This window comes from Chinchilla lanigera, unplaced genomic scaffold, assembly GCF_000276665.1.
Source record: "Chinchilla lanigera isolate Chin_1 unplaced genomic scaffold, ChiLan1.0 scaffold00036, whole genome shotgun sequence".
In the NCBI taxonomy this organism is placed as follows: Eukaryota; Metazoa; Chordata; class Mammalia; order Rodentia; family Chinchillidae; genus Chinchilla; species Chinchilla lanigera.
This window is the reverse complement of record NW_004955437.1, coordinates 18,491,893-18,507,020: the sequence shown is the minus strand read 5'-3', so window position 1 is coordinate 18,507,020 and position 15,128 is coordinate 18,491,893. Positions and strand designations below refer to the sequence as shown.

The 15,128-nt window shown below is 40.1% G+C and overlaps 1 protein-coding gene across 6 annotated transcripts in view; it reads left to right on the top strand.

Moving 5' to 3' along the window:
- The window catches only part of Fam149b1 (family with sequence similarity 149, member B1), a 45,171-nt gene extending 30,609 nt beyond the window's left edge, over positions 1-14,562 (top strand). For 4 of the 6 annotated variants that reach the window (XM_013516750.1, XM_005389991.2, XM_013516753.1 and 1 more), the window contains 7 exons: positions 4,172-4,296; positions 6,020-6,123; positions 8,237-8,461; positions 8,841-8,967; positions 9,164-9,292; positions 11,967-12,039; positions 13,285-14,562. In XM_013516750.1, the coding sequence (XP_013372204.1) occupies positions 4,172-4,296; positions 6,020-6,123; positions 8,237-8,461; positions 8,841-8,967; positions 9,164-9,292; positions 11,967-12,039; positions 13,285-13,358 (857 nt within the window). In that variant the 3' untranslated portion in view covers positions 13,359-14,562. The remainder of the gene's footprint in view (positions 1-4,171; positions 4,297-6,019; positions 6,124-8,236; positions 8,462-8,840; positions 8,968-9,163; positions 9,293-11,966; positions 12,040-13,284) is intronic. The other 2 variants (XM_013516751.1, XM_013516752.1) reach the window with 2 other exon arrangements.
- The last annotated feature ends 566 nt before the right edge of the window (positions 14,563-15,128 follow it).

Sequence of the window (15,128 nt, the reverse complement as noted above, 5' to 3'; positions counted from 1 at the left end):
GAGAGAGAGAGAGAGAGAGAGAGAGAGAGAGAGAGAGAGAAAGAAATATGCCAAAAGATGCAAGTGAACAGCCAGATGAAGAGATACACAGGGCAAAGCACGGGAGAAGGGGTGTGGAGCCCTCTCTGGAGTCTCTAGTTACCTCTTATGTTCAGCAACTGCAAACTCTCCTAGTCCTTTTGGCCTTTATGGGTCCTTTATTGTGTAAGCATGTTTGATTAAATCATTGGCAACTGGCAATCAACTCAACTTCCAGCCTCTCTCCCCTCCACCAAAGTTGGGGGCGGTGGTAGGGCTGGAAGTTCTCGTGGTTGAACTAATCACATGGGCAACTTCCTTGGGCAGTCGGTACCCCAGAAACTACCAAGTATTCCCCAACCACCAGTTATGGACATACAAAAAGATACATATCACTTTAGAGATTTCAAGGATTTTCTGAGTTATAAGCCAGAAATTAGGAGCAGAGACCAAATATATATTTATTATTCTATCACAACATCCCACTAGGCCTGATTCATGTGTGTATTTCCCACAGAAACTAACAAGTATTTAGCAAAATTTGAGAATGGGTGGATGAATAACAAGGCCTAGTCTGTGATAATCAGAGCTTGTACTTTCTTCCTGAGTATAATGATCTGTCAGGAAAAACATGCAGGTGGCATCTACATTTTCAGATTACTGTGCTGAACAGAAACTGACATATAATAAACCGCATGTGTTGGAAGTGTACAATTTGGTAAGTTCTGTCCTATAAATCCACCCATGAAACCATCATCACTGTCAATAGTGAACATATCCATCACCCCCAAAGTTTATGCCTCTTGTAATTCCTCTTTCCTGCCCTCACTGTTATGTTGAATTAGAAGAATGCAGACAAAATGAGTGATCTGCTGTCTCTTCAGATTAGTTTGAGGTCTTCAGAGGTTTGTGTGAGTGCAATCATATGGCATGTACTCCTTGTGTCCCTCTTTCATTCAGCATGATGATACATCGAGATTCATGTATTTCATTGTGTATTAATAATTTATTCTGCCGGGCATGGTGACACATGTCTGTAATCCCAGCACTCAGGAAGCTGAGGCAGGAGGATCGTTGCGAGTTCAAGACCAGCCTGGGCTACAAAGTGAGCTCAAGGCCAGCCTGAACTGCATAGCGAGACCCTGTCTCAAAAAGACAAAAAAAAAAAAATTATTCCTTTTCTTTTTTTTTCCTTTTATTTCTAAATAGTATTTAATTGTAACAGTATTTCATTGTAACATTCATCTGCTGATGGACATCTGAATTGTTTTCAGCTTTGGGCTATTCTATGTAAAGCTATTATGAAGAATAATATACAAAAATTGGGTGGTGATATATGTCTATTTCTCTTAGGTTAAGTCCTAGTAGTGTAATGGCTAGATTATATGATTAGATACATGTTTAATTTGTTGAGAATTATTTGTATGGTTTTTTCTTTGTTGTTCAACAAATTATCACAGACAGCAGGTTTAAACAATACACGCTTATTATCTTACAAATTTGAGCTAGAAGTCCTAGAACACCTTGGCTAATTCTCTGCTGAGGGTTTCACAAGGCTGGGATTAAGGTAATATTAGGGCTGGATACTCATGTAGAGGCTCAGCTCAGAAAGGATCCACTGCTCCTTTTGTGTGTTCTCAGAAGCATATAATTCTTTGTGGCCATGTTATTCACACCAGCGTTATTTTTCAAAGCCAACCAATTAAAAATGAGATTAAGAAAATAACTCCTTTAAATAGAATTAAAAAGTAAGATATTTAGTAATAAATTTAACTAGGGAAGTGCAAGAGTTGTGCATTGTAGAAAGACATTAGAAAAGAAATCTTAAAGAAATGGAAAGACATCCCACGTTCATGAATCAGAAGACATAAATATAGTTAAGATGACCATACTCCCCAAATAGGTATGTAGGTTCAATGCAATTTTACTGAGAAGTCCAGCCGCTGGGCTGGGGCTGGGGCTTAGTGGTTCAGTATTTACCTACCTACCATATGCAGGGCCTTTTGGGTTCCATCTCCAGCATCACAAAAAAACAAACAAAAAAGTTGCCCTTTTTTGCAGAAATGGGCAAGCTGATCCTGAAGTACATATGGAATGCAAGGGGCTTTGAATAACTATACAGTATTGAGTAACAAATGTTAGAGGACTGACCCATACTTCCTGATGTTAGAACTTACTGAGCTAAAGTAATTAAAACAATGTAAAACTATCAGAGGCCAGATGAACAAAAGCCTTTTGCATGCCAGAAAAGGGCTTTACCATTGGGCTCCACCCTCACCTCTACAACTGGTTACTTTTAGTAATCATTTTAACTTTTAATCAAGACAGTTTTTAAAACATGAATTATGGAAGAATAATATTTTATTTATTTTTATTATTTTTAAAATATTTATTTAAAAATTATCATTATTAGTTTTAACCCTAATGTGCTAATGGGGAAACAATCTTTCACTGGTAATTTTTTTCAAAAGCTATACCTTCTCTGAATAAAACAACAGTAAATCAAAGGATAATAGTGGAAAAGACTTAGAAACAATAAAGACCACAAGCATTCATCCTGAGTTTTACTCAGAAACATGATTTTTCCTTTTGAATTCATTTTCGTAGCCAGTGATGATGAGAAATATTAAAATCCCAGTGTGTTTTAAAAATACTAAAGTGTAACGTTTGACAATTATGACCACCGATGCTATAAACATTTTTTAATATTTCTCCTGGCTCATATATATAAAAACTTCTCTAGGGGTGTGCCATGGAGTGAAACTGACAGGGCACGGGAATATGCATCTGCAGTTTTACTAGATAACACCCAGTGGCCAGGGATGTAGCTCAGCGGCACAAGCGCCTGCCTGGGGAGTGCGAGGTCCTGAGTTCAATTCTCAGTATAAAATAAATTAGATAACACCAAATGATCCAAGGTGATCACATCAGCCCATATGCCCATTACCAGGACACAGGTTACTCTGTTCAAAGTCTTACTAATACTTACTATTTGATTTTAATTTTTGTCAGTGTGTAAGAGAGTATTTTCCTGAACTTTTATTTCTCTATTTTTAAAATCAAGGTATGATTTACATACAGTAAAATGCATCCCTTTAGTGTTCAAGCTCATTGTTTATATCTTGTTGCCTTGAATTAAGGATTTTTTTTGCTTTGGTTCACTCTGCGCTTAACTTCTGTTGATCTTTTAATTTTAATTCTCTTTTGTAGTTTTATTGTGCTCTTTTTAAATCTGCTTGTCATTTTTATGTCATTCTTATATTTTCAGTTTATTTTGTTTTACATTCTGTGTCTGTTCATTCCAGTTTCTAAAGTCTTTGCAAACCTAAATTATGTTGTTCCTGCATGCTCTTTTTCATAGTACCTTCATTTCCTTATAGATCATGTGATTTTTTAAAAAAATTATTTATTTATTTTTGGCTTTCTGAGACAGAGTCTTTCTATATAGCTCAGGCTGGCCTTGAACTCTGAGTAATCCTCCTGCCTCAGCCTCCCACATGCTGGAATTGCAGGTACCTGCCACCATACCCAGCTTTTAGATCATGTGATTTTTTTTGTTTTGTTTTGTTTTTTGGTACTGGGAATCAAACTCAGGACCTTGTGATTGCTAGGCTGGCGCTTGTGCCACTGAGCTATATCCCCAGCCTGATCATGTGATTTTTAACAGTACTTTCCAATTTCATAACTTTATCTGTGGGAACTGAGGTCTGGATTAATGATCCAAAGGCTCCCATGGAGTTATACTTTCCCTGAACTACATAGCAAGATCCTGTCTCAAAAAACCTAAATAAATAAGTAAATGAATATTAAAAATTATAGTTCCTCAACCATAGTGGCCACATTTTAAGTCACTTGTGGCTGCAACACTGGACAGCACAGGTATGACACAGTCCTATCAACTCCAGACCGTCACATGCTTTCACTCTAGATATTTTTCCATTTCCTTCTTCTGGGTACCAGGCATCACCATCCTAGAAGACCATTTTACACCAAACTGTCAGTTTAAGGGGTTTCTTTTTTTTTTTTTAAATTGGGCTTCAAAGACGAATAAAGTCTTGCTAAAGATTACAGATTTTCAGGGGAAATTTTTTTCGCAGTATCATTGCTGTGAGTCAGAGATTCTCAAGGTAAAATATTCTGCTCCGTTGCTCAGATGATGAAAGCAATGTTGGAACCAGCAGGCTGGATATGGAAAGCCCCTGCGTGCTGAGTGAGCCGCACCCTTTGGTGTTACCGCGCGTGCCACAGTCTAAGATGCTGTCCATTACCTCAGACCTGGTGAGTGCCGCAGGGAACTTGCTCACTCAGTGCTCTTTAGTACATTTCTGTATTTATTACCGTAACAGTGACTCTTTGCAGTGATCAGTTTCAGTGTAATAGCAAATTAGGGTTGATAAATAATTCTTAGATACCTCTTTGGAAGAGGCACTGTACGGTGTGCAGTCTGGATTAACTATGTGGTCAGCCTAAGTCTACTTGGGGAAGAATGAAGGATGTCATTATGAGGGAAAGAGGGGCTAATAACAGACTTTCTATGCTGTGAACATCTGTCCCTTAAACTCCTTTGTGTCTCCTTTTTTTTTTTTTCCTTTTAACGCATGCTACACTTTTTGGTTTTTAATATATGAATGAATTTTTGTCTTTGGATATTTACCTCAATAAGAAAGGCAAGGGGAAGAGAAAACCTCCTTAAATCTGAGAACAAGGACAAAGTTAACCCTTTCTGGCAGAAGGCTTGTGAACTTGGTGTCATCCCTGTATAATGATTTATTTAGTCCAATTTCCTACATGGTGGTTTTCTAACCTTACTTGTGGGGGGAAAAAAAAAGGCAAGGGGAGAAAAAAAGTTTTAATCTTTGAGATGTGCTCATGAACCCTGGGTTTTACTGTCATACTTAGTCATAAGCTTTGTTGGTATATTGGCCAGATATTATCCAGCTAGATTCACAAATGAGGTATTAAAAATAAAATCAGCAATATTCATTACCCACCCACCACATCAGGAATGAACCGTGCAAGCCAATGCTCCTTAAGGGGTGATCAAGCACTCTGGACTGGTCTGGCTGTGGTTTAGAGAGCCTTAACCCTGAATAGTTAACTAGATGGTTCTGGCTGCCTAACGACCAAAGGATGGAGAAAGATGAACTCAAACACTGAGAAAAAGAGGAAGGAAAACACTGTGTGGAGAAGGAGAAGATGGCAGAAAGGGCACTGAGCTGATGATCTGAGAGAGAAAACAAGCAGGGCTCTAGGGTGGTGATGCCAATCCAAGTGAGATTAAATCCTGATACCACTGGAGAAATAGGATTAATTCCTAATAAACAATCTCCAGGATTTAGGTTATCCAGGCGGGCATGGCAGTATGTACCGTAATAGGGAGGCTGCGATAGGAGGATCATTTGAGCCCAGGAGTTTGAGACTAACCTAGGCAACCTAGCAAGATGCCATCTCAAAAACAAAACAAACAAAAACCAGGGTTTGAGTTATCATTGGGAGCTGACTACTCCCGGGGTAGTGAAAGAAAAGGGTTTAAGTTTGTATATAGTTTAGGATTCATCTGTAGTTTAGCCCCATAGTTAAGGTGCTGAATAGAGTTCAGGATTATGCGATGATGAGGGAGATCAAGTTAAGTTTACTTATTTATTTGTTTCTATTATTGTTCCCATTTGTGAATTTTCTGCTTGTTTTGTTTTCTGCTATAACGTAAACACCACGATAGTGGAGATAGTGGGCATCTCTCCTCTGTGAGTGTGGCTGTTAATTGCTAGTGGAGATAGTGGTCATCTAAAGTTAATTGCTTTCATTTAGCTTCACAGGACATCTCCAACCTACTGTCACTTAGAAATGGGGAGGAGAACTACTGGCTGAGATATTATAAAAGTTAAGGCAGAGAGAGAAAATATATAAATGATCTAATTGGAAATACTAACTTCTGATAAAGTTGGGAGATCAAGCGGGTATCTTAACCAACCAATGAGTAACATCTTCTTTTGACACTTAGATGAGTTTCTGTCAAGCAAGTAGTCACCAGCCAAATGTGAATGGCCTCTTGGTTCATGGGATGCCTCTACAGCCAAGAAATCTCTCCCTAATGGACAAGCTCCTGTAAGAAGTATAAAATTTTAAGACTACAGAGTTTAAAGCAATCACTAGTAAAGAGAAAGCAAAGTCGGTTCCTCACTGTGCCTTCCTGAGCACCTACCGAGGAACCGCAGATACACCCAGGGCTAAAACGTCCAAGGGACGTAATTTCCACCTGCAGGGAGCTGGTAACTGGAAAGTCACACATGGGTTAAGGAGGCCTAGCCACGTAGGGGGTGTAGTGACTAAGTGCCAAACAAGTGCTCGGTAGAGCGAATGGTATGGCAGCCCGAAAGAGGAGGCATTTCGGTAGGTAAGGGTAGGCGGGAGTTTGGATAAGCAGAGAAGAGCAACAGAGCCATTCTAGGCAGGAAGAAAAATGTGGGAAGAGGTTTGAAAATGGGACAGTACTAAACATTTAAGCAAGACTATTTTTGCTACAGTATGATAAGAAAGACATCAGAACTTTAAAGCTTCTGTTCAAACATCATTGACAATCTCTCAAAATTAAAAATAGGCCACAGTATGATTAGTGGGAAGGAAGAGACTATGAAACGAATGAACACTGTGTCCAGGCTGTGATGGCTTTGAGTGCCGTTTTTTTGGGATTCATCCATGCTGTTCCGTGTGATCTTCTCTTGCTTAGTACTCCAGTGTAGGAACACACTGCAGTTTGTCCTCCTTTTAACATTAGGGTTATTTCCAGGTTGGGGCTCTTACGCATAAAGGCACTGTAAATACTCTTCCATAGATCATTTTTTGTGGACCTGTGGTCACCTTTCTTGTGAGTCAATACCTGGAAGTGAAAGAGTGATATAATAGGTGCATGTTTCATTTTATAAGAAACTGCCCTACAACTTCCCAGAGCAGTGATACCATTTTACATTCCCACCAGCAGTGTTAGTTTCCTTTGGGCAGCACGTATATTTAAATCAGGAATATGAAAGATTTCACAGCAGTGGAATAGAGACTGGACTGCTGTAGCAGGAATCCAAAGTAAGGCATCTGCACAGGGCTTGGGTCTGCACTTAAGCAGTATCACAGGACAGGAAAGAAATGAACTTGAACTAATTATGAAAGACATGAAATTCTATAGAAGCAGGAATCAAAGTTCAAGGGAAACTTGTTTTTCAGGAAAAGATGAGTTTCTTTTGGGCTACATTCAGTTTGCAGTGATGGGCCATCTAGTGGGAAATGTGGAAGAGATCAGATTTGGAGAAGGATCTCAAAGTCCCCTGGCTAGAGATGATAACAGAATCATGAATACGCTCACAGGATAAAAAGCCTGGACCTGTTAAAAAGCAGGGATGAAGTTTGAAAAACAAGGCATGGCTAAGTGGATGACTGGAGGCAGGAAGACAAGAACGGCTTCTTGTCATTCTCAAGGCTTGGGCCTGTTCCGTGCTGGGCGTTCTCCCTTCAGAGTCCTGCAAACACTGAAGCATGTTTTGTCCTAGAGGACAATAAAATGGCCTGAAAAGCTGAGGAGAGGGCTGGGGATTTAGCTCAGCGGCATAGCGCCTGCCTGCCAAGCGCGACGTTGTGAGTTCGATTCCCGGTACCAGAAAAAAAGCAAAAAGCAAAAAAAAAGCTGAGGAGATTGCTGAAAGCCACATGAACAGGTGACAGAGCTTAGCTGCTTTATTCCTTAACTCTCCTTCCATTTCAAGGGGCAAATACTGCCTCTTAGATGCCATACAGTAGTTACCTTCTCACGTGGTTTAAGAAACAAAAACAGAGAATCTCCAAATCTATAAGGCAGTGTTTAAAATACTGATGTTAGGCATAGTATGGAAGAGTCGTATTTCTCAAATGTTTATGCAGATGTGATCTACTGTGGTCTCACTGCACGGGACAGCCTGCACACACCCTTCCCCTCGCAACTTTCAATTATCCTAGGCCCAAGCCCTGTGGAATTGCTGTCTCAAACATCCATTCTTATGACTGAAATAGTGTCCTCCTTTAAGACTAGATTCTCATGGCTGTGCTCTAAATTACCTTCTGAAACTAAGTTACTGAAAGTTATTTTTATTCCCTCCCCTAAAAGTTTTAGGAGAAGGGTGTTTACCCTGTGAGTCTTATCTTCCTGTACATAAGTAATCTTTATTTCATTGTGGGTTTTTGATTTGGCCACTAGAGATCTTGATGACAAGCTACTTATGAGGCCTGGGTCCAGTACCATCTTTCCAACCCGAAATTGGCCAAACCGAGCCCTGGAGCTTAGTACATCATCTCTGTCACATACAGTACAGTCTGCCAGGAGACGTAATCCCCCACCACGTACCCTCCATCCGATCAGCACAAGCCATTCCCGCACTGGAACGCCAAGACCTGTGGAAGAAATCCTCAGAGGATCCCGAGTGTAGGTTTCAAAAGCAGAATTTCCACAATATGGTAAAACTAATGAATTTTACATAAAGAATATGAAATCTATGCCTAAACTATTCACTAAGTAATCATTTATGGGTTGTCCATTGGTTTAGAGCACATATAGAATTTTTAAGTAGGACTAAAGTTTAATGAAATAGATACTGGATGTGTTGATTTAGCTTAAGATTTGTATTTCTGAAATACATAACACCCTAATTTTCCAGAATCTTTTGAGATCCCTTAAAAATATAGGCGGCATAAAGCTTTCTGTGCACATTTAAGCTCCTCTACTTCCCTTGTTTTCTAATCTATTCATTCGTGTTATTCAATTTCATGCTTTTGCATCGTGGCGGTTGCTGATGGATCTGAAGCCCAGTGGCAGCCGACCCCTTCTCCTCTCCCTCACCAATGCCCTTGAGTCGAAATAACCTGCTGCCACCTATCGGTACCGCCGAAGTGGAACATCTGAGCACTGTGGGGCCGCACAGGCCATCGTCGGTGAGTCTCTCACTGCCTTTCCACGTGCTCACGGGCAGTCATCTGCAGTATTTGTGCTCCGGTCTTAATTTATACTGTACGCTGCCAGAAGTGCAAACTTCCTTCTAATTTATGACAGTGGAATCGGAGCTGCTTGACCTCCGATGGGGGACACATGCAGCTCCCACTAGTTTTAAGTCACCTGTCTCCTTTGCAGAAACTCCATGCCCAAGGTGATTCCAGTCGAGCTCGGAGTGCTGTGACAGACGAGCCTAACCATCAGCAGCCCCAGGAGAGGATCCTCTTACCTGACTTTTCCAGACCCAATACAACTCAGTCGTTTCTAGTAAAGTGACCTGCTTCCTATTTGCTCTTGATAGCGGGGGGAATAGGCCTAACACTTTACCTAGTGGCTTAACTCCAGGAATAAAAGTTGCAGTTCCAGGGATAAAAAATAGCATTCTATTTTTGTTGAAATTCAAATTGGTCCCTGCTCAGGGGCTGGGGATTTAGCTCAGCAGCACAGTGCCTGCCTGGCAAGTGCAAGGTCGTGAGTTCGATTCCCGGTACCAGAAAAAAACACCCCAAAACCGAATTGGTCCCTGCTCATTCTTTTGTCAGCCTTATAAATTACAAATTCTAAACAATTTAAATAGCATTTTTCGTTGTACTCAAAAATATTTAAAAATGCTAAATCTCAGTGTGTGTTGTATGAGCCTGACTTCCCTGTCCACCGGCTCGTGGAATTACGTCAGTCTGGCATCAGGTTGAGGAGACTCAGGGGAAGAGTTGGATTTTTTCCTCCTGGTGTTTAAAGGCTCATACTGTTGTCCCATTTACTGTGCAGTTACTCATCCTTTTACTCTTAAGACAAAAAAAAAAAAAGCCTGATTGGGAGCCAGAGGGCCATGCACTGACCTTGCCCACCTGGACATCAGGGTGTAGCCACTTCATCTGCTCAGTAGCAAGAGGAGGACTTGTGGAGCTGTGAAGTGACTGGGGCCATAGTGCCCCCAAACCAAAGGCCCCACATCGTGCACCAGTTTTCAGAATGGTGGTATTGGTAGCCTGTTTATCCCAACTCATGACCCTTCAAGTATGTCAGCCCAAAGTACTGGACAGCCTTCTTCTAAGAGAATCATGAAGATAATACATGGAGGGGGCTTTGTGTCAGTTTCCTGGTGCTACCACAAATGGCACAAACTGGGTGGCATAAAAGTTTATCCTCACAGTTCCAGAGGCTCGTCTAAAACCAAGATGTTGGCAGGACCAGGCTCGTTCTGCAGACTCTGGAGAATCTTTCCTTGCTTCTTCCTAGCTTCTGGTAGTTGCAATGTTCGCTTCATCTTTATATGCCCTTGGATCCTGTATGCTTTTTTCTTACAGATAGAGTCACTAAACTCATGGTACACCCTAAGCCAGTAAGAGCTCACTGCCATTTTTTTTCCCAGACAGGATCTCTCTACGTAGTCCTGGCTCGGTCTAGAACTCCCTATGGAGCCCTGGCTGGCCTGGAACTAGCGGCGATCCTCCTGCCTCAGCCTCCCGAGTGCTAGGATTACTAGCATGGGCCACCATGCCAGGCAACTTCACCGTAATTTGATTATACCTGCAAAAACCGTATTTCCAAATATGGTCACATTCACAGGTGGCCATGAATTTTGGGGGTACACTATTGAATGCAGTAGACTTCATGAGGTTTAATTTAGGACACTCACTGAAAACAAGGGCAAAAACAAGCACTTCTGATTTCTTGAACCCCAAAACGCCTGAGAACATCTATTGGTTGTCTCATAATTTGATCCAGGTGACGTATGTTAAATGATGTTGGTAATTACATTCGATAGCTGTACTTTCAAAATTTAATTCTGGTTGTCTCAACAATAAACCCATGAAAACCTTTCAAGTCTTAAGGATTCAAAGTCTAAATAAATTTCTAACAATAACAAAGCAATGTATATCCTAGTCATTTTTCTCCCTATTTGCTGTCATTAAATGAGGGTCAGGTATGGTGGCGCACACCTGTAATCCCAGCGCTCGGGAGGCTGCGGCAGGAGGATTGCTGCAAGTTTGAGACCAGCCTGGGCTACAAAGTGAGCCTGAACTGCATAGCAAGACCCTGTCTCAAAAAGGCAAAAAAAGAGGAAACAAAATCTAGTTGAGTCCAGGGGCCTCATGAAGGGAGGGAAAGACTAATACTTTGCCACTATGCCCACTGGTGCTTTCTGCAGAATAAGGATCAGTAAACTACGAAGAGTTTTTGAGCCTACCACCTGTTTTTAGTAAAGCTTTACTGAAAAGCAGAGTCACCAAGCATATTTGCCTGTGGCTACTTTTCACAGAGCAGTGAAATTCATTTGTTGCCATAACCACCAAATGGCAACAAACCCGATTTACCTGGCCCTTCACAAAAGTAAATTTGCTGCACCATAATTTCTGTTGTTTTTGTTTTTGTTTTTTTTTGCAGCATAATTTCTAGAATATGTGGCTTCACTAAAAAAAAAAAAAAAATGGTTTTCTTCTTCCTTACATCCCCCATTTCAATGCTGACAGGGAATTAAGGGATTTTTTTTTCATTCCAGGAGCCCAGCGGGATAGCATATTTCCTTTTTATTTCATAAAGCTAAAAATGTATAAAGTTAAATTTCAGTATATGGTAAAGCCTAAGTGTATCACTGTACTGAAAAGGTGGGTTGTTTTAAAACACAGACAAGTGAGAAATCACGTAAAATTCCCTTGGAAGCTAACTGCAGTATTGAACCTTTATACAGATTGCTAAGTTTTCTTAAAGACATATTAATAAAATTGTATAATGTGTAATTTTTAGAGGTTAGCAAGTGGCTCTGGATATCTTTTTCTTCAGAATTCTACAGTGCCCTCAGCTGACTTTTCTCTCCGGTTGGCCGATGGTGCCTTTTGCATTATTGCCAGTTTCATGTTTCCCTCTGTAAACCTGAAGTGTTTTCCTTCGGGAGAAGTTTTAAGATGCGTTTTAAGATGCAGCTCTCCTTTTCTTTCAGCCGGATACGCAGCGTCGTCAGGCATGTGCAGCCGAGTATCCTCATCAGGCCAGACCTGGCAGGGGAGCCACAGGTACGGACGGGGCGGCAGCTCTTACTCTACTACTCCGGTTATACGTTAACACCCTGCCTTCATCTTTTCTTTTTCTCTCTCTCTCTGCCTTCCCTACACCTACCTTCCCTCCTCCATATTTTCTGTATTTAGTTTTCCTACATCTGTGAAATAACCTAAATTCATTTTGGAAGGTGGCATACAATAAAGAGTTCCATTTCTCAAACCAAACTTGTTTTTTTCATACCATGTAAATTAATATTTCACTAGTCTGATAAACTTCAATTTTTTTTGATCTAAAAATTTGAGCAAAATGAGTCTTTTTTGTAACATCTAAAATATTCTTTAAGAATACAGCGTAGATTTTATTATGTAGGCAAAGCCCATATTGCCATGAATAAAACTTCTTTTAGCTGTCAGGCCAAGGTAAGAAGGTCGAAAATTTCAGGTTATGGTGAATCTGATTTTACCTTAGCTTTTTAATCTCTTAATTATGTACTCTGTAAATAGTATTAAAAAGGAGTAATGGGAGGATGTCTTAATTTCTCCACGGCCATCTTGTCACCACCCTCAGGGTTCTTATTATGTTGGAGGTGAAATTTAGAAGTACTAAATGTTCCCTGTTAATGATAAATGAGCAAAAACAGTAAAAATCTAATCTTCCGCAAGCCATTTGCAGTCCAACCAATTCTCTTAGTTCGGCTCCTTGTAGCATTAATCCCATTTTCTGGTGTGGATTGTTTTTAATGATTAGCACATGTTTGTGGTGCGTGATGTTTACATTCCCCGTGTGGAGCCGGCACATGTACACAACACACCTTCATTCCCTTTTATCACCCCCCTGCCCTCCCTCCCTCGATCCCTTCCCATTTGAATGGATTTACTAGCCACATTTTTCACCAGGTGTAACTAATGTTTTGGTGAGTAAACACGCCTGAAGGCTTTCTAATTATGGGGCTCTTAAGCAAAAGTAGGTTACTGCTTTCATTTCTGAAAATATAGGTCTTTTTTGTATTTTTATAAGATAAAATACATACATTTGGTTTTTAATGTTTTTGCAAATACATGCTTTACTACTTAATCCCAGTCTCTGAATTTGAAAGTCGAACTGATAGCTGGGGCCAAAAAAAGCCCTAAAATCCACTGCAGCAACCACCGAAGAGCAGCAGCCATAGCTCTGCAAAAGAAAAATAAAGCCCTAAAATATGAAATTTGCTATTACAAATCTGGACTGTTTCCTAATGTTACTCTGCTGTCCTCTGACAGGTTCACAGTTACATGGCTCTTCAAAATCTCAAAGCAGGGGTGGACCAGTGGCTAGAACGAGGCAAGGACCATAGAGCCAACGCGAAGAACCAATGAGGCTGCAGCAAACACGAGATTCCGTGAATCAGTGTTCAGTCGCCGACTGAGTAGAGCTTGTGTGCAACACCAGCTTGACTCCAGCTTCACGAAGTTATTTGGGAATAACCGACCGAGGAAAACTGAACGTATCTGCCAAAGACTGTACGGGTACCGTCTCCCTCTCTGGTGACGGTCTTCCTTCAGCATAAGTAACCTCTTCCACTGCACAGTAAAGACTATACCCCAGAGGTAACAGTGAATGATTGCCTCCAATCACTGCTCACGTTGTCTGTTAACAATGATCAGTTCAACTACTACGGGACTCTGAGAGATTACATAAACACAAAAAGCAGCAAATTCACTGGCTTCAGAATCCTTCAGCTAGGATTAGTTTCTGGACAGCTACACTCAATTTCAATTTTTAGTCAACTCATTTTTAGGAGATAGTGTCATCAAACTCTGACCTCATCAAATAAATGTCATTCCTAAAGCTTTCCCCTTAGACGTCCAACCCTATTACCAAAATGAAATAGAAGAGTGGAGTAAAGAGTGAGCATTGGTATAACGTAACTTGCATATACTTTTGATTGGATTTTCGTTTTTGCTTTTTTTTTCTTAAAGTACTCTACTCACCATTTTTCCCCAAAATACTTAACCTGCCTTGGCAGATCTTCTGCTAAGGCTCTGCAAGTTATATTATAAAATAATTTGTAGAATCTACACTTTCAGCCATAAAGGAACAATTCCTTAAAAAATTTAAGAAACTATGGCAATGAGTCCAGTGGAAACATACCTAAGCGCAGCACAAATAGAGAACTTAAGCAGTCTTCTGATTTTTATTCTGAACTCACAAATGTAGCAATAACTTTAAATGTGGATTAATTTATCTTATCTAAATTTCACTGAATATTTAATTATCATACCAGGTTTAGATATTGTTAATTTATAGGGTATAAACTGAAATGATCGTAAATTGAGGTGACTTTTAAACTATACCAGTGTTCTAATGCTATATTATATGAAGACAAGCTTCAAAGCTACGTTATATTTTTAATACAATTAAAGAGTATTTTTAACTTTTCTCAACTACAAACTGAAAATGTATTGTGCTTATTTCTGAATTATGGTACATAACGTTTAATGGCAAGAGAAAGCTTTTATGCGTTATTGTATATCAACTATAGTAGTTTACAAACTGAAGTTTTTTTTTTTTTTGATACTGGGACTCAAACTCAGGACTCTGCACTTGCTAGGCAGGCGCTTGTACCACTGAGCTATATCCCTGGCCCCAAACTGAAGATTTTAAGTTAAACAGTCCTTTAAAAAATTCCGTATGTTACAATGAATACATATCATCAACCGATCTAAATAGAAATAAAAATCTCTGTACTGTTATTCTCAGACATCAGTACCATGACTACATTGTAACCCTGATCTGTATGGCTTGCCTTTCAAAGTTAGAGTCAGATGTCTCTGAAAAGTGGGTTAGCCAACTCTCCTACCCTTCTGTCACTTGTGTCCTCTCAAAGCTACTGCAGCTTGTTTCTTAAAACCAAAATTATGTGTCTGATATGACAAGATGGGATAACTCTCTTTTACAGAGGAGGAAACAAGTTCATAGCTGGGAAAGGATAAATCTCTTTATGCAGGCTATCTATTATATCTTATAGAATGTTTTTTTTTTTGTACCGGGAATTGAACTGAGGACCTTGCACTTGCCAGGCAGGCACTTGTGCCACTGAGCTATATCCCCAGTCCCAGGCTTT